The sequence below is a fragment of the Solanum lycopersicum genome, chromosome 9, assembly GCF_036512215.1.
Source record: "Solanum lycopersicum chromosome 9, SLM_r2.1".
Lineage (NCBI taxonomy): Eukaryota > Viridiplantae > Streptophyta > Magnoliopsida > Solanales > Solanaceae > Solanum > Solanum lycopersicum.
In genome coordinates, this window is record NC_090808.1 from 9189837 (window position 1) to 9216289 (window position 26453).

The following is a 26453-nucleotide window of genomic DNA, read 5'->3' on the forward strand; positions in this document are numbered from 1 at the left end:
CGATCTCTATTCCTTGGAAAAGATGAAGCAAAAGTCCACTGAAAGCTACATATAGTTTGCGTACAAGTGGAGAAAAGAAGCAGCTAGGGTTCGGCCTCCGATGTCCAAAAAAGAAATAGTTGAAGTGTTTGTGCAGGTGCAAGAGCCCCAATACTACAGCAAAATCATATTTCTCGTTGGAGCAAAATTTGCTCAAATATTTAAGGTTGGTGAGACTATCGAAGATGGGTTGAAAACTGGGAAGTTTGCCTGTGTTGCTGCATCACCAGGATTGTCGGGTTTGTTGAAGAAGAAAAGAGAAGACGTTTCTACTGTATCTTACAAGGGGAGGAAGACCCCTAGAAGATCGTCAATCTACCAAGGTCATCCTCGACCTCCCCAAAATTCTTACCAGGTTTGCTATAAGCAAGCCAGTTATCCAAATACTTCTCCTCCTGTCTACCAAAATGCTACCTCCACATACCAAAATGCCCCTCTCCAAATTACCAAACTCCATCTCACGTTTACAAAAATTCTCCTCCACTTTACCAAATTCCATCCTCTATTTACCAAAATGATGCTCCTAATTGCGCCAATGTGCAGTCAATCTATAGAGCACCCCACCAGTATATCAAGTCTAAGATCCAGTATACCAAAATGCCCCCACAAACTACCAAGATCCGTCACTAAATTACCAAACAAATCCTTATCCAAGAAACAAAACTCCCGTCCAAATACCCAAAATTATCAATAGATGCCTTCTCCCCAACAAGGCAGCTAAGATCCCTCTCAATCATGATTAGATAAGAAGCCCCCCAGAAATTTTACTGCGTTTACTGAAAGTCAAACAAAGTTGTACGAGCGACAAGCCATAGCTGGATACATTCACCCTGTGGGGCCCAATCAAATGGATACTAGTTCCAAATTCTACAGACCCGATTATGTATGCGTATCACTCCAACAACGTTGGACATGATACTCAGGACTATATCAACCTCAAACACAAGATTCAAGATCTGATCGACCAAGAAGTGGTTTCTTTTGAAACAGTCGTGCCCAATGTCAACACCAATCCTTTGTCAAATCATGGAGGCATCAATGTGATAAAGACGGATGATGACTGGTGTGTGACCAAAGTGATAACTCCGATTGCCCATGATGAGTTAGAAAAGAATATGGCTTTGCTGAGCATTGAAGAGAAAAGAGTTTGTGATCCTAACACCCGCAATGGTTGTTGCCTTGGTGCTATTCGAAGGTCCTGCTAGGCCAAAGTTCGTGATAAAAACCGCTGCCGGTCAAGGTATGACTCTATCTGGGAGGTGTTATACTCCCGAAGAGTTGGCTTTTGGAGGACAGAAGAAAGATAAAGGGAAAAGGCCGTTAAGTGAAGAAGAAGCGGAGGAATTCTGGAGAAAGATGCTGCCAAAGGACTATTCGATTGTTAAGCATTTGGAGAAAACACTGGCCCAGATTTCTGTGTGGTCCCTACTGATGAGATCCCAATTGCATAGACAGGCCTTGATGAAGGCTCTTGATGATATGTGTGTGCCCCTAGGCACAAGCAGCGATAATGTGGCGACTATCATCAATCAAGTCATCCGAGGACATCGGATTAGCTTCTGTGGCTAAGAGTTTCCCTTTGAAGGGAGGTCGCACAACAAGGCATTGTATATCACTGTCATATGCCGCGAAAGGGTCATAAATCGTGTCCTGGTGGATGATGGGTCTGGTCTCAATATTTTTCCATTGTCGACTCTAAGGCAATTCAGGTTTGACTTGAGGAAGATAGAATAAAACTAAGTCAATGTAAGAGCCTTCAATGGAGTATAGAGAGATACATTGGGAGTGGTGAATTTGGTCATCCAAATGGGTCCGTCAGAGTTCAGCGCACAGTTTCAAGACTTGGACATTAACACCAGCTATAACCTTTTTCAGGGAAAGTCTTTCATCCATATGGTTGGAGCTGTGCCTTCTAATCTTCATTAGCTGATGAAGCTCGTGTGGAAGAATGAAAAACTTATTATTCACGGCGAAAGGAGTCACTCTGGCAAGCAAACACCCATTATTGATGAAGTCTCGCGAGGTACCAAATTCTACACAGTGGAGTTGGTAAATATCACTGATGAGGATTTGGCCCCACAACCTTCTATGCCTCATGTGTACAAAATGATCGCCACTGTGATGCTGCAGAATAGGTTCAAACCAGATTTCGTATTGGTAAGGAATTCCCAAGGAATTATAAGCCTATTCGAGTCCCCGTCAAAGAAGCGAAATATGGTTTGCGGTACGTCTCCACAGATGATGAGATAAAGATGAAGAGGAACAGTGATCAAGCATTGGACAAGACGATTCCACATTTGTATCAATCATTTCCACTTCGAGAATATGTCGATTTTGATGGCCTCGGGGAAGGAATTTGCGACATTTTCAAAGAGATCGATGTTGTCATAGAGGACGAGGTCGAGCTAGCTAGTATTCGCGATGCTGAGCCTGGAGAACAACTGTAAAATTGGACTTCTACGCCCAATCCTGATTACCCGATCATCTTGGTAGAAAGACATTGTTTATTCATATTTTTAAATTGGTGGTGGTGTGGAAGAGGCCCGAGACCCACCATTTTGCTTTTCTTTATATTGTTTAAATTTTAAAAATTTCCCTGTGATGTTTTAAAATGCAACATGGACTTTTCTATGGCTAATGTTTGCATTGTTTTCCATTTTGAATGAAACCTCTTTTATTGAAAACTTACATATTTAATTATTTGCTATAATTTATTTTCCTAACTTGTCTGTTTATGGTTTCAGTAATATTAATTTTAAACTTGCCAATGTCATGTCATGCCACGAGCTGAACGAACAAAATGAGGCAGGTGATGACAATGGTGAAGAATATGAAGAGGAAAATGAGGTACCGGAAAATGTTGCTGAGGAATTTCTGCAGTTTGAAAATCAGCATAAGCAAAATTTGGAAGAAACTGAAACTGTGAATCTGGGAAACAAAAAGTGTGTCCAAAATGTCAAAATCAACGTCAACTTGAATGAATATCAAAGGAAGTATATGATTCTTTTGCTTACTGAATATATTGATGTGTTCGTTTGGAAAGTCAGCGACATGCTATGGCTGAGTACCAATGTTGTGTCTCACAAGTTACCAATTAATCCGGGGCTTAGTCCAATGAAGCAGAAGGCTCGAAAGTTCAAGCCTGAGTTAAGTTTAAAGATTAAAGAAGATATCACCAAACAGATCAAGTATCGATTAGTGGAACTGACACAATATCCGACTTGGTTGGCCAATGTTGTTCTGGTTGCGAAGAAGGATGAGAAAATTAGAATTTGTGTCGATTACAGAGATGTCAACCCAAAGGATAATTTTTTGTTGCCAAACATTCACATTTTGATCGATAACTGTGCTAAACAAAAAGTGCAGTCATTCGTGGATTGTCATGCAGGTTATCACCAGATTCTGATGGATGAGGAAGATGCAGAAAATACAACATTCATTACGCCTTGGGGTGTTTATCATTATAGAGAGATGTCATTTGGTCTAAAAAATGTGGCCACTACTTATATGAGGGCTATGACGACCATATTTTATGACATGATTCATAAGGAGATCGAGGTGTATATAGATGATGTCATAATCAAGTCCCGCAAGAATTCTTACCACTTGACGCATTTAATGAAGTTCTTCGACCGTCTGCGGCGTTACAACTTGAAGTTAAATCCTAAATGTACTTTTGGGGTGTCAGCCGACAAGTTGTTGGGATTTATAGTCAGCATAAGAGGTATTGATATCGACCCTTCTAAGATTAAGGAAATTAAAGAGTTACCTCCTCCGAAGACTAAGAAGGAGGTGATGAGTTTTTTAGGGAGGTTGAACTACATCAGTCGATTCATATCTCAATCAACTCTGGTGTGTGAGCTTATCTTTAAATTGTTGAAGAAAGATGCTTTGACAAAGTGGACTGAAGAGTGAGACTGCTTTTAATGTTATCAAGAACTATTTGTCCAATCCACCGGTATTGGTCACGAGAAGGGAGTCCATTGTTGTTGTATTTATCCGTCTCAGATAACGCATTTGGATGCGTGGTTGGGCAGTATGACGAAACTGGAAAGAATGAGCGAGCCATTTATTATATAAGCAAGAAGTTCACGTTGTATGAGTCTCGTTATACTCTTTTGGAAAGAACATATTGTGCTTTGACTTGGATCGCCCGAAAGTAGAGACATTATTTGTCTTCTTATACTACATATCTCATCTCCATAATGGATCCGCTGAAATATATTTTCCAGAAGGCGATGCCGACTGGAAAGTTTGCCAAAATGGCAGATGCTTTTGAGTGAATTTGATATTGTGTATGTGATCCAGAAAGCGATAAAAGCATAGGCCTTAGCTGACCATCTTACAGAAAATTCTATCGATGAAGAGTATGAACCGATCAAGACTTATTTTCCTGATGAAGAAGTATCATTTGTAGGTAAAGATATTTCTGAAGCATATCCTGGCTGGAGTTTATTTTTTGATGGAGCGGCAAATCACCAAGGAAAGGGTATCAGAGCGGTCTTAGTGTCAGAATCCGGTCAGCACTATCCTATGGCAGCTAAGCTCCAATTTAATTACATGAACAACATGGCTGAATATGAAGGTTGTATCCTCGGTTTGAATATGGTATTGACCTGAATGTTCACAAGTTGTTTGTTATTGGAGATTCAGATTTATTAATTCATCAGGTTCAAGGCTAATAGGTCATGAAGAACCTAAAGATCAAACCGTATGTGCAGTATATACAGAAGTTGTGCAAGAGATTCTGAAAGATTGAGTTCAGACACACTTCGAGAACACAAAATGAGTTATCTGATGCTCTTGCCACCATCGCCTCAATGATCAAGCATCCGGATACTGATTATATTGATCCTATGGATATAGAGCTGAAAGAACATCCAGTCCATTGTTCACATGTCGAAGCAGAGCCAGATGGTTTGCCATTGTATTTTGATATAAAGAAGTACTTAGAGACCGGGGGTTATCCTGAAAATGTCACATCCAACCAAAAAAAGTTCATACGCCGTATGGCCCTCAACTTCTTTCTGAGTGGAGAATTCCTTTAGAAAGATTCCAGATTTAGGTCTTCTCAGATGTGTCGATGGTGCAGAAGTTGTGAAGCTTATTGAACAAATACACGCACATGAATGGGTTCACTTTGGCAAGGTAGATCCTTCGAGCCGATTATTTCTGGATGACTATGGAGCATGATTGTTATCGCCTCACAAACTTAATACTATGAGTTCGCCTTGGCCGTTTATAGCTTGGGGTAAGGATGTTATCGGTCCAATAGAGCCAACCACTTCTAATGGACACATATTTATTTTTGGTTGCTATAATTATTTCACCAAGTGGGTGGAAGCAGCTTCGTACAAGTAGGTGACCAAAAAAGTTGTAGCTGATTTTGTTCACAACAATCTGATATGCAGGTTTGGAGTACTAGAATTCATCATTATTGATAATGGCGCAAATCTCAACAGTCACTTGATGAATGATATATGCGAGCAATTTAAGATTACTCACCGAAACTCAACTGTTTACCGTCCTCAAATGAATGGAGCTGTAGAGGCTATAAGTAAGAATATCAAGAAGATTTTGAGGAAAATGATTGACAATCACCGAGGTTGGCATGAAATCTAGCCATACACTTTGTTGGGTTATCGAATGACCATCAGAATGTCGACTGGAGCTACTACATACTTGCTAGTATATAGAACAAAAGTGGTCATACTTTCTGAAGTTAAAATACCGTCTTTTAAAATCATCCAAGAAGTTGAATTAAGTAATGCTGAATGGGTCAGCAAGCGGATCTATCAATTGACATTGATTGATGAGAAGAGAATGATTGTTATTTGTCATGGTCAACTATATCGACAGAGAATAATTCGTGCCTTCCACAACAGAGTCAGAGATAGAATTTTTGAAATTGGTCAGCTGGTCCTTAAGCGCATTTTTCCTCACCAAGGTGAGTATAAAGGAAAATTTGCACCGAATTGGCAAGGACCTTACATGGTTCGTAAGGTATTATTTGGAGGTGCTTTGGTCCTGTCGGAGATGGATGGCACCGCATGGCTGAATCGATCAACTCGGACGTTGTCAAGAGATATTACGTGTGAAGCTTTAGTTTGCATCTCTGTCATTTACAAGTAATTGTTCTATTACTTGTATTTTCTTTGTTCAAATTTTATCCCTTTGTGATGAACTACGTCTAACCTAAATTGTCAAGAATGAGATACGTAGGCGGCCTATGTTGGCATCGATCACCCCATGTGCCTCTTTTAATATTTCTTTGTATTTGAACTACATTCGATCTGAATTCTCAAGAGTGAGATACGTAGGCAGCCTATGTCGGCCTCGGTTGGTTTTCCTTGTAAATTCCTTATTGTTGTTAACCGTTTGAGGGGAGCTACGTTTGACCTGATTCCTGCCTCAACGGGATACGTAGGTGCCACAAGGGTTCGGTCATATTTCTTATAAGATTTCCATTTTGCCTTAAAATAGAAACTAGAATAGAATTTTGAGAGGGACTAAAAAATTCTCGAGAAGAAGATTTCTCCTCAACAAGTCAAGACTGATTTGTACTTTACAACTGGGACAAATTTTTTGAGAGAATCTCAAATTATTCCGTGATTTACTCACCTACAACTAAAGATAAGTCAAGATAGTTAACTGGGACAGAATTTTTGAGGATGGCGTCAAAATTTAACATGGGTTTATCGATTTTCTAGAATGACTCAGATTCAAAGAAGTTCGCTAAGCATGACGTGACATGACACTTGCCAGTAACCTTTTTTCAAATACTAATTTTCAAAATTTTATTTTAAATTTTCTCTTTATGTTTCATTTTTTTGGCATAAAATATTTTGTCTTATCTATCAAGAGTCGGGAGATTATAATATCAATCGGATATAGCAGGGAAGAAGCAAACAACTGAACAAAATCGACACAGATCACATTGTTTTTAAAACTAACGATTTTTCTGTGGACGCAGGTTTATATGTTTTTCTAAATAAAAAAATTTCTCCGATCGACGAATATGGACAAAACAGGGGGGGGGGCAAAAAGCTCTCCAAAAATTTACAATTTTTCTGTGGATACATGAATTATTTTATATTGCTTATATCGAAGACTTGGGAATATGAATGAATTTATTTTATTGGATTTCCAACAACATGAAATTTATAAGGAACGTCTAGCTAGATTCAAAGATAAATCGAATTAAACCCCGAAAAGGATAGTCTACGGTTTTTTGTCAAGGACATCATATACATCACATTATCGGATACGATAGAGTCAGTACTAGAAGGGTCATTTTATTGATGTTGTCATTTGATATGATACACTACCTGTAGGGTTTGTTTGTTTCGATTAGCGATTGAGATGATATACTATCAGAGGTGTCATTTTAGTTTATTATCAATTGAGACGATATGATTATCTAGAAGGCACCCAGAAGATAACTATGTCGCTCAAATAAAGCACTATCTTCATTTGGTACAAAGGATGGCATCAAGAGAAAATAATCACACATAGAGGGAAGGTATTCATGCCTCGCAGAAAATCGGACATCGCGGGAAGATATTCATGCCTCGTAGAGAATCATGCTTCATGAGTTAATATTCATGCATCACGAGTTAATATTCACACATCGCGGGAATATATTCACACATCGCGGGAATATATTCATGTCCCGGAGAAAATTAGGCATCGCAAAAAGATATTCATGCCCCGCAGAAAATCATGCATCGCGAGTTAATATTCACGCATCACGAGTTAATATTCATGCATCGCGAGTTAATATTCACGCATCGCGGGAAGATATTCATGCTCCGCAAGAAATCACGCATCACGCGTCACAGAAAGATATTCATGCTCCGCAAGAAATCACGCATCACGCATCACGGAAAGATATTCATGCACCGCATAAAATCATGCATCGCAGAAAGTCATGTATCGCGAGTTAATATTCATGCATTGCGGGTTTATATTCATTCATCGCGGGTCAATTTTCATGCATCGCAGAAAGTCATGCATCGCGAGAAAATATTCATTCATCACGAGAAAATATTCCTACGTTACGAGAAGAAATTCATGCATTGCGGAAAATTTATGCATGCGGAAAACAAACCATGCATTGCAGAGAAGAAGTCATACATTGCAAGAGAAAATTCATGCATCGCCGAAAATCCATGCATTGCGAGAGAGAAATCATGCATTGCGAGAGAGAAATCATGCACTTCTTGAGGAAGAAAATGTGCATCTAAAAAGAGAAATATTTACCCCTTAACATCAACTGCATCTTTTTATTTGGCAAGAGTGAGTGCCAAGAGAATCATCGAAAATGACGAAGAGAAATATTAACACTGCATCAACTTCTATTCATTTTTGACATAAAATGAAGAATACATTGCAAACATAAGACATAAGCTTTATTTGCTTTATGTCAAACCCAATCGAGTTGGTGTCAAATGCCGAGGAGAGCAAGTAAGTGTCAACACGATAAAAGACACTATCTCTCATTTAAATTGCATTTTTATGCTGACGAGTTCTATCTCAGTCTTTGTCGAGAGCATCCGAAAGGATGAATTCTCCAAAACATACCACAGGTGCGGACGACATCAAAAAGGATGCAACACAATGTGGAACTTTTTTCTTATCAGCGAACTGGGACATAGTCCAAAGAGGAGTGTCAAACTCCTAGAACGCGAGCAGAGGAGTGACTTCCACCATAATCAAACCACACCCCTATCAGACGACATGTGGGTTTTTCTTTAGGTTTCTTGGTTTCAGTCTCGCATCCCGAAATTTTGGTCTGCCGGAAGCAAGTTCTTAATCTAAGTGACAAAGTGCCAAGAGCTTTGGAAATTATGTCCGTATAAACTCTTAATTATGGGTGTGAAGCGCGCCACATTCATGGCAAAAAGGTTACAAGCGTCCTTTTCATACTCAACTTAATTTGTCACTTGTCCAGAATCAACGGTTATCTAGCATAATAGATTTCCTTTTCAATTGATCGAGTCGAACTACAAGCAGCCTTATTCCTAAGATTTAAGGATATGTAGGCGGGCTCACTGTTGAAACTCGGCTGTATTCCAACATTCGCCTTCAAATTCTAGTCTCGAACATTTCGGTCCCTTCATAATTCGATATCGAGATGACTTCTGAATTCTTTCAAATCGTGCTCCAAATCAAGCGTATCGAACTACAAGTGGCATGAATTCTCATATAGCCTAATATATGTAGGAAACCCATTTTTGGGGCTCGGCCATAATTCCTAAAGTCCGTACTATTTTTTTGTCGGAAAGATGAATTTGTGGTCTGTCAAAATTGGATTGGTCAATTTCATTTTTCTCAAATTTCTTGCATCAGTCCAAGTTAAATGAGGGACAGTTGTTGACACCCAATTTTAACCCTCCCCGATATTTATTAATTACGAGCTTCTTAACTCTAAACGATTTGAAATAATTAACTTTATAAAGTCTTAAGTGTTTTAAAATTGTTTTTAAGTTAATCTTGTTCTTTATATATATATATAAGATACATGTTTAACATAATTATGCTACGACTAGTATATTTTATGATTATTCGAATGTCGTCTCAATAAAAAAATTATTTTTGTTTAAATATTTTTACTGATTAATTTAGTCGTATAATAGTTTACTGTTTTTTATTTATTTATCTTATAACTAAATTGATTATTTATTTTCGTTAAGACTAAGAAGCTTATTTATTTAATTTGTATTAATTCATCTCACCTAAATTACCGAGTATTTTAAAAACCATTAGAAGACCATTTTGGACCTTTTTGGCGATTTTCCACGCAACTTTATTTTCCAACCATTTTAGGCCCAATTTCATGTTTTCCTAAATTGACCCAGCACCCCTTTTCTAATCTTCCATCCCACACTTTCTCTAGCCCACTCCTAGCCGCCCAACCAATTTGGTGAAAGTGTGTGGGATTCCAAAATTTGAATTAGGCCTCCTCTCATCCGAATTTCTATGTTTTCCCCCTCTTTTCGAAAACCTAGCCCCTGCTATATATATTCGTTATTGATTTATTGTTGTATGGGATTTTATGGGGGTGAGAAGTCAGAAAGGAATTTAGAATTGATGTTTTTTAAGTCGAAGTCTTCTTTTCCTTGGCAAGAGTCTACAGTGAGATGTAGAGTTCACAAAAAAAAAAAAAAGAGGAAAAAATTTTGATGTCGAAATTTTTTGGGAAAGAAAACAGGGAGAATTTTTTTTGTTTTTTAATAGCGAGATTCTTGTTTTGTCTAAGAGAATTTCCCTTGCAAGAAAAATACTAAAAGCATCTTAAAAGAAAATACAAACAAGAACATATATATAAAGTTTTCTAGTTCGGCTCGAGGCTTAGGATTTGGCTTTTGGGTTCTCGTCCATTTGTTTGTATTCCGAGTCTCGTAGTGAAGTCACTTCCTCCCCTGCTCGTGTTTGTTCCAGGCTGCTGCACTCAGAAAGGTAAATCCTTCTATTTTTATGATACTTGTCTTTTGATTTTCTTTCGCCTCCGAGATGAGACTCTTATGTCACAAGCTTAGTGTTGTTCGCGAATCTTGTTCTGAGTTTATTTTTCCCCTCTTTCTTTAGTTTCTATTTTCGACGAATTTTGACAGTGGTAGGATGTTAAATGCTAATAGAGTAATTGTTTGGTATGTTATGGTTTGGCTTTGGAGTTTGCTGCTATGTTCTGATCCTTTAAACTTGGAATAAGTCAATTCTTGTTTTGTTTTCTTTGATTTCCTTGATATCCCCTCCCCCGGTTGTTCCCTTTATCTTATCTAAAATATGTTTGTCTCTTATCGGCGTGCCTTGATTTGATCTGTCCCACCAGCGTGTTTGGTCACTTTATAATAATCGATTGGCAAAGTTCACTAGCTTTTTTTAGAATAGAAATCGCAGCTTTAGTTTGGAATAAAAAAGTAGATGTTAATTGTTTGGTTCTAAGATTTTTTGGTTGATTTTTTTTAACATGTTGTTGTTGTTAAGATAGCAGTAGCTTTATCGCTTATCTCTGTCTAAGTTTGAAAAATGCTTGTTTTAGTTTCTGTTTGCTATCTATCTCAGCTATTATACGGTGTCTTTGTTTAGAAAAGTATTCTTTGCATTTTTGTGTATATTCAGGTCTGCTTGTACTTGTGTCCAACATGTTAAAAAGCCCCTCTGGTCTCATTCCCACCCCTTTTATTGTCTATCTCAATTTTTTTTTATTTTGGCAAAGTCGTGACTAGATCATATTAGTCTTTCAATTTTGGGACTGCCCATTTCTATGGCGAAAATTATAGTTTAAGTTTGATGTTACTATTAAGTTTAGGATATGTTTTACACTACCGTGGGCATGTGCTAAGTATGTCACATCCGAGAGTGTCATTATTCATCAATTAGCTAGAATTTGCGCCTGACCATTATCGTTATGTCATAACATATGCGTCGTAATTTTCCAGCATGATAAAAATGTATAAAGGCGTCAAAATCCTTGAAATGTCTTATTATATTTGTGGTGGATTTCCTTGCCCTTTAGGACCATAGGTAAAGTGGCTACGGTAATTGGGATGCCTTATTGTTCCCTCTTATTTTAATTGTGTCCCTTTCGGTAAAATTATGGGATAATTAGAAATTTTTGCTATCGTGTCAGATTTATGGTTTTCTTTTAAGATGATATTATTAAATACTAATCCTTATCATCATTCTTGTGGCATGTGAAATTCGTTCGAATTCATTATGTATTCTTGTTACCTTCCCCGTACATCGAGTGAGCCATAAAGGCTCTAGTTCTATTCTTTGAGTTAATCGGGTCAAGTGGCAAGATAAGGAGTAGGTCCTCACAAATCGATGCACAAGTGTTTGGAGTTGGAAAATGCAGAAACGGACGAGAAATGAGAAAGTTGGGCCAAAGGCCTATCTTTTATTTTAATTTTTTGTATTTTGTTTTTTGGGCCTAAGCCCTTGTATCTTTATCATTATTGTATTGCTAGAATTTAGGACAGGTACCGTTGAGATGGGTCAAAGGCTCGAAATGAGAGGGGCCAAAGGCTCGAAACGAAATGGGTCCAAATACCAGTCCAGGCGAACAGAAACCGAATTTGGGCCCAACTCTCTCTCTCTCTCCCTTTTACTTTATCGCTTATATGTTTGTTATTATTTATCATTAGCTTTAGGGTCGGAAACTTCAAATCTCTCGGAGACGTCATCTCGTTTTAACAATTTAATTAAATCAACCAAATATAAATAAACTTAAAAAGTAAATTTTGCAAGTCAAATCTCGCTTAGATCGTAATTGATACTTCACTTTTAAACAAACTCTAAATAATCTTGTATCTCAAAATTAAGTTAGATCATTTAGCCAACCAAAAGCTAGTTGTTGGAAAATTGCAAGTTAGCGAATATTTTAGGTGTCGTAAGAACCTTCCTAAAATATAAATAGGAATTTCCGAACCCTTTTAAAGTTTTATTAAGGTTTTTCTGTTTAAATCTTTTCGAAAACTAAGTTTTTCTTAATTTTTCTCAAAAAAAAGTGGAGGCTCTCAAAAGGTCCAAAACCTAATAAAAATATTTTTCCGAAAAACGATAAAATGCATGTTGTAAGGTTTACTCACATATTGATGATTCTAAGGTTGAAAGGACATTTTCACCTAATGAATCCCTGAGTTATTATGACTCCTTGTTAGTTTGAGTGCCTAGTGTATTCTTACTTGATCATGAACTTAAGAAAAGACTTAACATGAATATTAAAGGGAATTAAGCTTAGAACCAATAGGATATAAAAATGAGATGGAAGCTTTTACGTCATTTAGTCCGTCTTCCCCATGGGTTCCTTATAAGTTAGTAAGTTTGGGTTCTCAATATGGTTATCTCATGAGATGGAAACCTTTTACCTCAGTTAGTTCTGGTTTTTACTGGCAATCTACTTATCCCATAACTATGTGTCCATAGGTATTTAGTTAGTCGATACACCTAAATGCTAAATATGTTAGTTATACCTTAGGGAAGCTCTTTTTGGTGTAAGGCATGACACCGGATTTCATGTAGCTCACCGGATCTATGTCGGTTAAGGCTATATTTCCTTACATAACAAGAACACGATCCATTATATGAAAAGCACAAACATATGAACTATGAACAAGAACATGAGATCTGTATGATGATTACTTAAAGGGTTTTAGTTAGTGTGAGTGAGGATATGAGACTTCACTTATGTCTTGCACAAGTAAGTTTTGAGAGTGATTGTGGTATGTGTTTTGATAACGTGATACTTTATGAGTTAATGCATGATTTACAAGAATATGAACCACGACTATGAACCATCAATATGAACATGAACATGAATATAAGCTATACATATGACTTCATAATGAGCTTTGCTTAGTGAGACTAGGGTACGGTACTTCACTTGTACATTGCACAAGTAAAATTATAAAGGGGTTATGGTGTGGTTTCCTTATTCTATAATTATGCTATAATGATATGTGAATCTATGTATGCATGATATGATTTGTTGACATGAATGAGATAACTTATTACAAGTTATGAACATGAATATTTCCTTGCTTATGAACACCGGATATGGATGAGGCAAAGGTAAGATAAAGTACATGTTGGTTTGACCTATGTTCCTTCACAAATATGCATGATGAATTTTGAACTTGACAAAAGCTTGGTTAAATGTCCATTTTGAGCATATTTTAAGAATTTTTATGCATGGCTTCTATACTTGGTACAATTTTTGTGTTAAGCCATATTATCTGCATTTTTTTTATAAGTGTAGTTTTCGATCGTTGTGGTATACTTCTCTTTTCAAGAAAAGCTTGGGTTGATTATTCTCCATGCTTGGTGACTCCTCATGGTCCAAGGACAAGATTTTATTCATTTCTAGTTCCTTTGTACTTTCCATTTTCAAGACTATGATTTTAAGGGCTACATCCCTAGGATTGTATTCGATCTTATAGATGGTTTTTTTGAGAAAAAGACTTCTATTGTAAAAAGTTTTAAATTTCACATCTTTTTATGTACTTATGTTTATGATTATGCTAAGGGTTTGTATAAGACCCTTTTGGGCTTAAGTACGCCATGTTATATCTAGGGGTATCTCCTGAGTCATGACATATTAAAATCGGATCGATGAATTAGATTGTGTCACGTGTACTATTTAATCTTCCGCTAAAATGAAGGGCATATATACTCTAGTAGGAAACAAGATAGTGCACCAAGTACACAAGGCAAAAGGAAAGAAGATCAAAGGAACAGAAGATCAACATAAATCAATCAATGACCAAATTGCTAGGAACAAATCATAAGATGAAAAGAAGGAATTAGATTCACATTTAACATCGAATCAACTATTGGAATACGCATAATGGAAGTGGTATTCAAGATCATGAATTTACAATATAAATAAACAACATAATATAACGAATTTAATATGAATAAGCTATCACAAAATTCGTTCAAAGTTGGGGAATTCAGAAGTGCAAAGTTGTAACCTTCTATTATTTTCCTCACTGAATTCTTCTATCGGAACTTGTGTTGGTAAGTGATTGCTTTTTTTAAAAAAGGACAATTTTCTCTACTGTCACTTTCCCCTTTTATAAACTACTTTTCACTTCAAGAAGAAGAGACATATGTTTTTTAGCCATAAAGCAGTAGTTAATACGGACAATTAGGGAGTACTAAAAAAATAAAATAAAATTGTTTTTGTCGTAAAGCAAAAGTAAAATAAGACAAGAAATATAAAAGATAAAATCAATAGAATTAGAGAGAGAAGAGATGAGATCTTTTCTTATTATACCAAGACTTCAAGTGTCTATATTATTAACCCTCATGCCTCTATTTATAGTGTAACATAGATGCATACAAAAGGTTACCATAAAACATGACATAAACATGAATATAATAGAGGAGGTTATGGAAGTGAAAGGTTATAAGAATAATAATTATAAAGTTGGAGGTTATGGAGGTTATCTTCATAATGGAAGAAAGTAATGGATATAATGGATGAGAGTAACTTCTTGGTGTAGTGGACATCCACGATATAATATTTTATCACACTCCTTTTTAGATATTCATAGATAATATTCCTCGTTAAAATCTACTAGGAAAAAATCCTGTGAAAAAAAATCCTATTGAAGAAAAAAAAGTGCACATATCTTTTAATACTCTTTGAATGCTCCCTTATTAAAAAACTTATCGGGAAGACCCAATTGGAATAAAACCGTTGTTAAGGAAAAGAGTACAATGCGTAATTTTTTCATCCTGATAAAAACATGACTTGATATCTTAGAGACGATGCATTATAATCTTATACCACTACTTCTTAAATATTGTGTGACAGATCATGATTCCAACCAAACACACTCTTGACTTTTTTTTAAGATCAATATTATTTCTACATGATTTGATTCATTGAATGTCAAGATTCTGTTGTGCCCCCATATACAAAGAAATAGTCCATTTGCGTTGAGCTTTATGCGGATTGAATAAATATTCTGCATATACATAATCAATGCAATGGTCCTCTCATGGAACTCAAACTCAAACTGTTAGTGCACCGATATGGTATCCGATTCCAGTTAGCTTGTTGTAATGTGCCAATTTGACTCCATAGTTGTGCCGGAACTTGGATACCCAATCCAATATTTATGCTGAAACGTGGTAATTTGATCCATGTTAGCTTGTCAGAATGTGGCAATCCGATCTCATAAACACACCACAATCACATACACAAGTACATCATCAATCATACAACAAGAGGTGATTCATGGCTTAATTCGTTCATACTAATTTACATAGTGTGTGATCAATAATGCAACATTCCCATATATACATGCATTATAATGAAGAAATAACAAACATATATCACAACAACATGAAATTACAATCATCACCTACCACGAATACAAGCTTGAATCCCCTAAGACACGTGAATCTTCCTTTTACACATTCTTTCAACTTGTTCTAGATCTATAACTATTAATATACCCAAAGGATCAATAATCAAAGGTCTAATTGATCAGATTATAACAAACCCAATAACCCTAGACCAATCCAAGATCATAATATCCTAATTATGGATTTTTCCACCATAATTCTTAGATCAAAACCCTCCCCTCATTGGTAATAACCCAAGAAAATAGGTTTTACGTATTGAAAATCAGATTCAGAGTGTTAATACCTTGTCTTTAGCCTCAAGAATGGTGAAAAACTGTCAAGAACTCGTCTGGGTCGCCTCCTTAGACCTAAAAGTAAAAAAAAAAACAAATATGATCGTTTAAGGGTTTATAAGCGATTATAAGTCGCGTCTGACCTGCTACAGCGGCCCCGACTGAGGCAGAATGCACTCCTTCACGAAAAGATCATTTTCAGGAGTTCTAATCGCCCAAATTTGATTTCATAAAGAGTTACGGGTTGCTTATCGTCTTATTCATACACTAATGTAATTAAATTAACAATTAGATCTCTTATTCATTACTAGATTTTTCTACACCTTAATGAAGTTGATTTCTTTCAAATTTGGACTAGGTTGGGTAATTTCAAGTTACTAAGAAAGAGTTTTCTAGCCCCAATTCTTTTTTTTATTGGCTTTTCCATTGCGCCAGAATCAGATCGTTACAAATATTTATTTTGGTCATGACCACAATCTTTATAGAAAAAAATTATTTATTTCTCTTGTCCTCCAATAGTTTATGATAAAACATATCACAATATTGTGTCGTACTCAAAGTATATGATCAAAATGACCATTCATGTCAATATATATATATATATATATATATATATATATATATATAATGTTCTTATCCATATGAACACAAGTCATATTTTCTTCAAGAAATAACCATAATCATTTGTACATGCTCCACAATTTTTTTATTAGTCCTACTTTGACATTATCAAATTTATTTGACCCGCCTCAACATCACTTTAAAAGGTCAAATGTACCAAATGTACTACCACTTTATATTTATTTATATTGATGGGAGATTTACAAAACTTTTCAAATTTGGGTTGCATCAACAAAAATATTCCCAATTTCTTTTCATACCACTATCGTGGATAAAATTACCTTCACATTTAAAGGGTCATCCTAAAAAATATAATGTTCTTCTTTTTAATTAAGGAAAATTTTTTAAAATGTCAATATTTTAGCATTTAAGAGGACTCATTAGCAATAATTTCAATATTTAGTAAAAATGTCATTTTAGTTTGTTATGTATATTTTATTATTTATTTTTATTTAAAGAATATAATTATTTAATAACAAAAAGGAGAAAATTAAGGGGGGAATATTTCAAAAAAAGGCAAGCATCCTTAATGTTTTCATCAGTTACATTTTCAAATTAAATATAAATTTTATTTTTTTCTCTCCAGAATTTTACCTTTTTAAAATTATATTCATTCCACAATATATTCTATTTATATTTATATAGTTTTTTATTAGTTTGTACTCATTTCAATAGGTATGCCGACTTTATCTATATAGTCATTTAAGAAATATATTTTTATTTTCATATATTTTTTCCTTATATAGTTATTTAATTCTTCAAAAATCTTGTATGTATTCATTTCAATATGTATTTTTTTTGTATTTCTATTTATTCTAGTTTTTATTTAGAATTTTGTATAATAATATATAAAATACAAAAAATTAGTATGATGAAAAAGTGAATGAAATATAAGATTGAAAAGAAATAATTGAATATTTGGTGTACTCATTCTTAAATAAAACACATAACTAGTTGACATACCTTTAGAATAAATACAAATTAGAAAAAAATATCAAATTCAGTTGACATACCTTTGTTAGTTTGTATTCATTCCAATATGTATGTCAAATAAAATGTAGCTATTTAAGAAATACATTTGTATTCGTATATATTTTCACTATGTATTTATTTTTCTTTTCAAAATCTTGTTTCCTTTTCTAAGTCGTATTCATTCGAATACAAATAAACTAATAGAAAGTTGTTCTTCTTATAAATAAAATACATAACTAGTTGACATACATTTGGATGAATACAAATTAGGGACAAATACAAGATTCTTAAACCATGCAACATGAAATTTTTAAAAAATATAAATATTGATAGTATACATAGTGATTTGAATACAAATTAAAGAAAGCATACCAAATTCTAAAAAAGAACTATAAATACAAAACAAACTAATAGAAAATTGTTCGACAATTATCCGATCTTCGTCGTCTTTTTCAAGATCCTCACGAGTAGACAAAGATTCTACATTTGCGTTCTGAATTTGAGGAAGGTTTTGCACACCAATGAGTCTTGCAAATGTTCTTACCCTCTTTCTTCCCTCATTTTAGCAACGGATCATACATTATACACTATTTGTTAAATAATAAATAAATTAAAGGATGAAAAGTCACCAGAAATTGGTTGATTAAGATGAATACCTCTAGTAAGCCTCTTGGATTCAGCCATTGGAGAGTAAATCATAACGGAAATTGAAAAATACAAACAATATTTTTTTAAGATTTAAACAAAAATAAAATTAGAAAAGAAATCTGAAAATAGGATAAAGATTAGAGATACTTAATCAAAGGGATTCTTGTTGATTCAATTTTGGATTAAAAAAACAAGCAAAATATATGGCAAAAAAATATTTGTAACTTGAATGTTGGAGGAAAATCAGAAAAGATAACCACGAGAGAGAAAAAAAATTAAATGGAAGAGAGAATTAACAATTTGAAAAGATAAATATGAAAGAGAATGATTTTTTTTTTCTAAAAAAAAGATATATAGAATTAATTGAAAAAGAGAGATAAAATAGGAAGAAAACTGGGACACATAAATTTTTTAAAATAATGACATTTTGACATTATTGCTAATATTTATAAAGTATGGATATTTTCATTAAATATGTTATTTATTTTGACTAATTTACTAATTTTTCCTTTAATTAATGCAATGATGACCAGTAACATTTTGCCAAACTCATATTGATACATTCAACCACTTGACATTTTCAGACATATCATACCCTATTACCACATTCACATAAATGAATGGAGCAGATCAGGTGGGCAGATTTCATGAATTTTAGTTAAAAATATATTATTTTGCTTTAATCATTATCATATCATTACTATAGTGTATTAGGACTAGAACCTAAGACGCCTTTGGTCACAAATCAATGGGACTTGAACTCAACTTCTTATTATTATGGTGCACCGAGACTTTGTCTCGGTATCTTACCCACTTGATGCGGTGAAACTTGAATGCACCGTCTTATACCCTCAGTCAATGTCTTAATAAATCAAATGCATTATCAAAAAGTAAATATTGAATACCATAAACATATTTTGAATTTGACTTAAAATTGAAAAAAATGAATAGAACTAATTAATTAGAATAAAGTCCCAAGTAAAATAAATTAAAACATTTTAATAGTAAGCATTATTGTTATGATGATTATCATAATTAACTAACCATTTTAATTAACCATAAAATAAGCTTTGTTAGTATACATAATATATTAATAACTCAACAAGTAAATGTTTAGATAAAGAAAAATAAAGATGTGCAAAAGTAACTAATAGTAATAATGCAATCAATAATGTGAGTGTGTGCGCGCGTGTGCATGTGCATGTGTGTGAATGTGTGTGTGTGTGTGTCACATAAATCAATAAAACAAGATCATAAACAACGATTTCTTTACAAATTACTAACTTACAAAACTAATTTTTACTTTTTACATATATTAGTGATCAAATTAAAAGTTTGTTAAAAGTAAAAGCAACTTGTTGGACTCGTATGATTTTGAGATGGTAAGAAAATTAATGATGCATAATCAAAAGTAAAATATAAAGTAAATTATATAGTATTTTTACCTTGTTTCCAAGAGAAAAATAAACACCACATATTTTTACCTTCTTTATATTTTCTTTGCTTCAATCCTTCAATAGTAGAACAATTGTGATGGTAACGTGTTATATAACTAGAGCAAAATAAGACAAGAAATATAGAAGATGAAAGCAATAGAAATAGGAAGACAAGAGATGAGAGTTTTTCTTATTCTTCCAAGTCTTGAAGTGTCTATAAGATGAATCCTTGTGCCTCTATTTATAGTGTAACATAGAGACATACAAAATGTTAGTCATAAAATATGAAAGTGAAAGGTTACAAGAACAATGGCTATAAAGTTCTATGATTATATATCTTCATAGTGGAGGAAAGTAATGCACATAATGATTGAGATAACTTTTTGATATAGTGAACATCCACAATATAATATTTTATAACAATTTTTACCTTTTAGTGAAAGACATTTTATTTTATTTTTTTCATTTGAAGTTCGAAATGAATTTCTAATTAGAAAATCGGTAAAAGTGATTCTTTACCTCTTCTACAAAAAATCCCTTTTCAAACAATGATTAATTAGTTAGGTATAGCAGGGACCACATATTAATTAAAAGGGGATTCTAATTATGATATTAATTTGCAAAAGAACAAATTAACCTTATCCTAATAAATTATAGAATACCTCCCTAAAAATCTGTAATTGCATTTCTGGATTTAATTATGAAACCTGCCGTTACATCTTATCTAATTCCACATATTAGCATTACCGATACTAATTAATTTAATTAAAATTTTTGAAATTCAATTCATTAACTAATTTAATATAACATCTTGTATTATAGAATAAACTAAGTTTAAGATAAGAAAAACAAGAAGAATCAAATTTGGAAATAAGGAAGGAAATCTGGATTTCAAATGTGAGTTTTGTTCATTTTCAACGGTCATAACTCCAAGCTCAGGAAAAGTTTGTATGAGTTATTTATATGCATGGAAACATCGTCGGAAGATCTTTTCAACGACGTCAAGTTTGCAAATTCTGAGGTTGTATGAGAAAGATATGACTTTCGGAAGTTGGGTTGTTGAGCAGGAAAAGTTCCAAATTCGGATTTGTTAAGGGTGTTTTTTTTTTCTTCTAAATTTATTATATTTTTGTTTTAGGGGTAATAAGTTGGGGTCTAAGTTGATCCCAATTAGTTTTCACATTTAGAAAATAAGCTATGACTTGGAGAGAAAAGAGAAAAAGAGGAGAAGGGAGAAGAAGATGCAAGAACGCCAAGAATTCGTTCGTGGATTTCGTCTGGGTTGATCCCTAACAAGGTATGTGAGATCATTCGGTATTGGGTTCTTTCACCTGCCCTCCAATTTGATTCATTGCAGCAATTTAGAGTTAAATTGAATAAAAATCTTGAATTTCTTGATGAAAAGTTTGCAGTTCTTGTTGGTTGAATTGATTTGGTCTCTGTTAGTTTTAAATCCATGTTTTCGGACTGTTTTTATGTCTAAACTATTGGGTAATGAGTTATTTAGGGATCCTAAGAGTTGGGGTAGAATCCATGAGAGTTTGAGAAGGTTTAGAGATGAAAAAATGAAGAAGAAAGCCGAAAAACCCGTTGGATAGATGCTAGGGCGTCGCACATCCAAAGCCCCTCCGAACAGAGTCTGTCCATTAGGCTATGGAGCCTGAGGACAGCCTCTATCCTTCAGATAGGCGCTCCGCGCCTCTCAGAGCGCCAGGACCCCTTGGAGACCCTGTTCTTTCCCTATTTTTTCGTATTGTTCCTCAGTGATGTACCCTTCATTCCTAGTTGATTCCAACACTTTAGAGTACATCTAAACACCATGAAATCATTCATAAACATGAGATCATGATCCTTAAATCCATAATCCAATTCAAGAAAAGTTAAGATCAAAGTTAAGGAAGTTAAGATCCAAGTCTAGAAGTTAAGAAACAAGTCAAAGTAAAGTTATCAAGTTTTCTAAAGTCTTTCACAAACATTCTTCACTTTGTTTTAGAGACTTAAAGTTCAAGTCAAGAAAGAGTAAAAAGTTGAGCTCATTTCTCAAAAGCTATAAGGGAACTAAGTATTCCCTAAGAGTTAAGTTTCAAGTAAGTAAAGAGTATCAAGTTGAGTTCACTTCTCAAGATTTGTAAGAGAACTAAGTAGTCCTTAAGAGTTTAAACAAAAAAAATTTCAAAATTTTGAGAATGAATGGAAGCTAGACTTCCACAGAGCCTATGGCTATTTTTAATAGAAGGAAGAGGAAACTATGATTTCCAAGAGAGCTTTTTATAAGCTAAGTTTTGAGCACTAATTTCAAACCACAGAATCAATATGTTTTTAATCATAAGAGTTAGTTTATTTTTGGGAGTAGTATTGAACACCGACATGGGGATAGTTCAGATAACTCATAGTCACAGCCCCTATAAACCATGTAACCATCATGGGTAGAAAAGGGTCATACTTTTTAGATGACTCCTTTTCATAGTTACTAGTGGATCAATTAGGCAATTCAAGTCTTATACCTTTTGGCCGGGTATAGGATGCGCTGACAGCGTGCGGTAGACCGTTGTATCATCACTGCAGCTTTTAAGTAATGATTGTCGATTAGAGAATTTCTCAAAGGTAAATGTATTTTTATATACATCAGTTATTGTATTTTATACACAACAGTATTGTATTTTATATACGTCTCAGACATTATTGTGTACTTGTATATATACATATACTCAGAGGTTCAAGCATGTTTTTAGTCAGTACTTCTTTATATTGCATTTATTTTAACTGAGTATATCGAATAAGAGTTAGTACATCATGAACTGAGCAGAGCCAAGGTAAATATTCATTCTTACTCTCTTTAAGCTTAAGTTTTGTTTAGCTTTCCAACTCGCATACTCGTACATTCAATGTACTGATAATAGTTGGCCTTCATCCTTTTATGGTGCAGACGCAGGTAATTGGGATCAGTAGGCGGCGTTTCGTTGATCCAGATTGAGCTGCAGAGTCAGTGGTGAGCCTCCTTGCATTTCAGAGGACATCCATTTCTTTTGTTTTTAGTAGTTTAGTTTTATGATGTCGTGGGACTGTCCCAACATCCTTCTTCAGTCAGTTTAAAGGCTTCATAGACACTAGTATTTCAGTTCAGAGTTTATTGTTGCTTGTTGAAACTCGATTGCCGTCATGGCCAGATATCATAAAATACTTTCCTTTAACCTTGTCTTATTTCTTGTTTAAGTTGAGTTTAGTCTTCCGCTGAGTTAAGTAAGTCAGGTCAAGGGTTCGCTTGAGGACCAACAATGGTCTGCGAGTGTCGGTCACGTCAAGGGTGTAGGCTCGAGGCGTGACATTTAATCCTTTATTACTAAACTTAACTTATTTCACATGACAGATATAAAATCCACCTGCAAAATTTTCACGTGAAAATTTATAAGCAACCATAAAGGGGTGTCTTCTTTCTCATGATCAAAATATGATTCAATCAACTAATTATTATTTCACAAATGTAATTATCATTATCTAGTCCATTAGGAATTTGAGTTATCATGGAATCTCACATCTTAATAAATTAAAATAATAAAAACAAACTATACGGATCATAAATATTATATAGATTAAGATTAGAAGAACACAAATGGGCTAGAGATATTGTTTCTTAAAATTCAGAACCTAAACTTATATCTCTATTTGATTCATTCAATACATACTAAATGCATTAGAATTTTACCTTTTTCATGATTAAGATCGAATTATATTTAATTCTGAGCTATAATTATCAAGATGTTTTTCCAACTCATCTTTAATTATGAACATATAATTTGTAACTAACAATTTTAATCTTCTGTGTGTGAGCTAAATGACTTCATACACAAAAATCATTTACTAAATAAGAACTTTATTATATCAAATAAAATGAAAGAAATTTACAAGCGATTAAAGAAAATGCTACAGTTAACCACATGAGTGATAATATATACCAACATCAACATTCCACATAGAAGGCTAGAACAATAAGATAAATCAAGCAAAAACAAAAATCAAATGAAAGAGGATAAATAAACACAACAGAAGATTGACATCCCTGTATTAACAAGTCATAAGTTCCATCACCAATTATCCATTTCACTGGTTCTTCTTGTACCAATTTGACATAGAATTTGTTCAAAAAATGGTTCCATATACTCTTTATTTCTAATCCAATAAACCCTATAAGAAAATCTATAGTTTACACATGTACACATTGTTAGGTTTCTTTTTGTAATTAACTATGGTCATACCCTTCTATCCACGGAGCCTTTTTGGCATTATTGTTGGATGTCAAAAGTACTTATTTTGAAAAAAAATATTTTTTAACAAAGAAAAACTTAAGCGTTTGAAAAATCAGTAAATCTGCTACTCAATGAAAGTGTAAGCAAGGTTTTTGTTGTTGGGAAGAAGCTAAAAATCTCTGCTTCTTAAAAAAGCTGAAGCATCTAGTTATTTTTTCAAGATTAAAATACCCCTTCTATGTATACATATTTATCAATACATTCCTTATTAATAAATTGACATATCTATAAGTTTGAAGCGGAGGCTTATAGCTTTCAAGAACCAGCAGAAAGGAATGACTTCTTTTCTGTATTCCTTCCTTTTCAAAAAAAAAAAATGGAAATTTCTTTGGTTATGTTCATTTAAGAATTTTATTTTTGATTTTTATGTAATAATTTTTTCATTTTACGTTATATGTTATTATTTTATATTTTACATATTATTTTGCATACTTAGAAAAAAAAACAAAAAACAAATTAAAGATGCCAAAACTCTCAGAAAAGGAATGATGTTGATAGAAATTTTTAATATGTTTATTTTAATTAAATAAAATTAAATTTTTATAATATATATTTAAAATAGTTTCTTTCTGTACAATAATTTTAATATTAAAAGTATAGGTATACTTGTCCTTTTTTCGTAATTGACAATTAGTTGCATTTTAAAAAAAAGGACATAATATATAAATATAATTCTTAACTTAGCGTCAGTTTGCAATTATGATCCTTAACTTTGGATGTACACAAGTATGCTCTTAAATTTGTATAAAATTGAACAAGTAGAGACATGTATGCTACATGTCATAATACATGTAGGACATCACATAGGACACAAAATTTCCATGTAGGGTGTCATGTAGGATGAATGTGTCAATTTGTTCAATTTTATACAAGTTTAAGTGTCTACTTGTGCACATCTAAAGTTAAGGGTCATAGTTGCCAACTAACGCCAAGTTAAGGGTCATGTTTTTGTAGTATGCCAAAAAAAAAAACTAGTAAAACACAATTTACTTATCAAAAACTCTTTTTAAATGAATTAGCTAAACACAAATTATTTTTTCTCTTAAATCATTTTTCTATCAAGCTATTAAAAAAATATTTTTTAAAAATAAGTTATAGGTTTAACCTTGTGTTATTGCACCCTTGGCCATTAAGGACCGTAAAACACATTTTTAGGTACTATAGTTGAGTGAAGTGTAGGTTAAGTGGTGTTCTAATTTATGACATTCAATAAATTAATGTATAACTTACATAAATCTCATAATGTAAGGATCTAAATTACATTTTATTTTTATATTTTTTTCAATTTATATAAAAATTTCTCAAAATTATTGTTATCCGGATAAATAGCAAAGAAGTCAGATACTTTAAATCTGATACATTAAAACAAAATCAGTTACACTTGTAAAGAAAAAAGAATATAAAATTGATATGAATTCCTCAAATCACGCTAATTTAGTTAATTTCTATCTGTCACAAATCTTAAAAGATTAAATCAAATCTAAATTCAAATTTTCTTTTCTCAATTCTCTTCCAAATCCAGATTCACTTCAGAATTTAAATTTTCTTTTCTTAATTATATTCCAAATCCGTCTAGTTTTAAACAATTCAAATTTCTTCTTTCAATTCTCACCCAAATCGTAATAGACTGAAAAAAATCGAAAACAATAGCTAATTTTATTAGTATGTGTATCTACAAATTTGGACAATTACATTTAACAATTGATGAATCAACTAATTTTTGTCCATTGTTAATTGTTTCTCGTGCTATAGTATCCGGGCTCCTCACTTGATTCAACCTACTGTTGAACAATTGGTTTGGTTAAAAAGATATGATATCTTCTTTTTGCAAATTTTCTTCAGGTTATAGCCCTGGACCGTCCATGTTGGTGCTATGAAATTATTCATGTGTATCCACTATACATTGAAACAACATATAAAAAGGTTGAAGAGCTATACAATTTTGATGAATACATGCATGTGTGGTTATTGTATGTATCATATATATTTAGTATAAATTCAAATTGATGTATCAAGTCTAAAAAATTAGTGCATGATATATTACTATTTATATATCTTATTTTGATTGAGAAATATTTATTTTATTTTTAAAAAAAACATGATGCATATAATTATTCTAGATAATATTTTTGTGTAGGATACATAAAACAACAGTGATCAATTGGTAGATATAGTGATATATGTAAAAGTTTGTAAAAATGTTGAACTTGGTATATATTATGTATCATGCACCTATCAATTAATTTGATACACAGTGATTTAGCTACAGAATATTA

The 26453-nt window shown here is 33.4% G+C and overlaps 1 protein-coding gene and 1 long non-coding RNA gene across 2 annotated transcripts; both read left to right on the forward strand.

Moving 5' to 3' along the window:
• The first annotated feature begins 1281 nt into the window (after positions 1 to 1281).
• LOC138338350 (uncharacterized) lies at positions 1282 to 6171 on the forward strand. Its single transcript, XM_069289303.1, has 8 exons — positions 1282 to 1572; positions 1966 to 2088; positions 2175 to 2482; positions 2784 to 3831; positions 4366 to 4647; positions 4794 to 4984; positions 5451 to 5644; positions 5762 to 6171. The coding sequence occupies exons 1-8, from the start codon at positions 1282 to 1284 to the stop codon at positions 6169 to 6171; spliced, it is 2847 nt and encodes a 948-aa protein (XP_069145404.1).
• Positions 6172 to 20703: 14532 nt separating this feature from the next.
• Positions 20704 to 23064, forward strand: LOC104649032 (uncharacterized). Its single transcript, XR_743006.4, has 2 exons — positions 20704 to 21170; positions 22800 to 23064. It is a non-coding gene; the product is annotated as an uncharacterized lncRNA (long non-coding RNA).
• The last annotated feature ends 3389 nt before the right edge of the window (positions 23065 to 26453 follow it).

What these genes read in the sequence shown, in the direction of transcription:
- LOC138338350 (XM_069289303.1), top strand. Translation starts at nt 1,282, where the DNA reads ATGACTCTATCTGGGAGGTGTTATACTCCCGAAGAGTTGGCTTTTGGA. An exon ending in CTCCGAAGACTAAGAAGGAG is followed by an intron (nt 3,832 to 4,365) that starts GTGATGAGTTTT and finishes ATAAAAGCATAG; the next exon opens with GCCTTAGCTGACCATCTTAC. An exon ending in TTGTATTTTGATATAAAGAA is followed by an intron (nt 4,985 to 5,450) that starts GTACTTAGAGAC and finishes TCTGATATGCAG; the next exon opens with GTTTGGAGTACTAGAATTCA.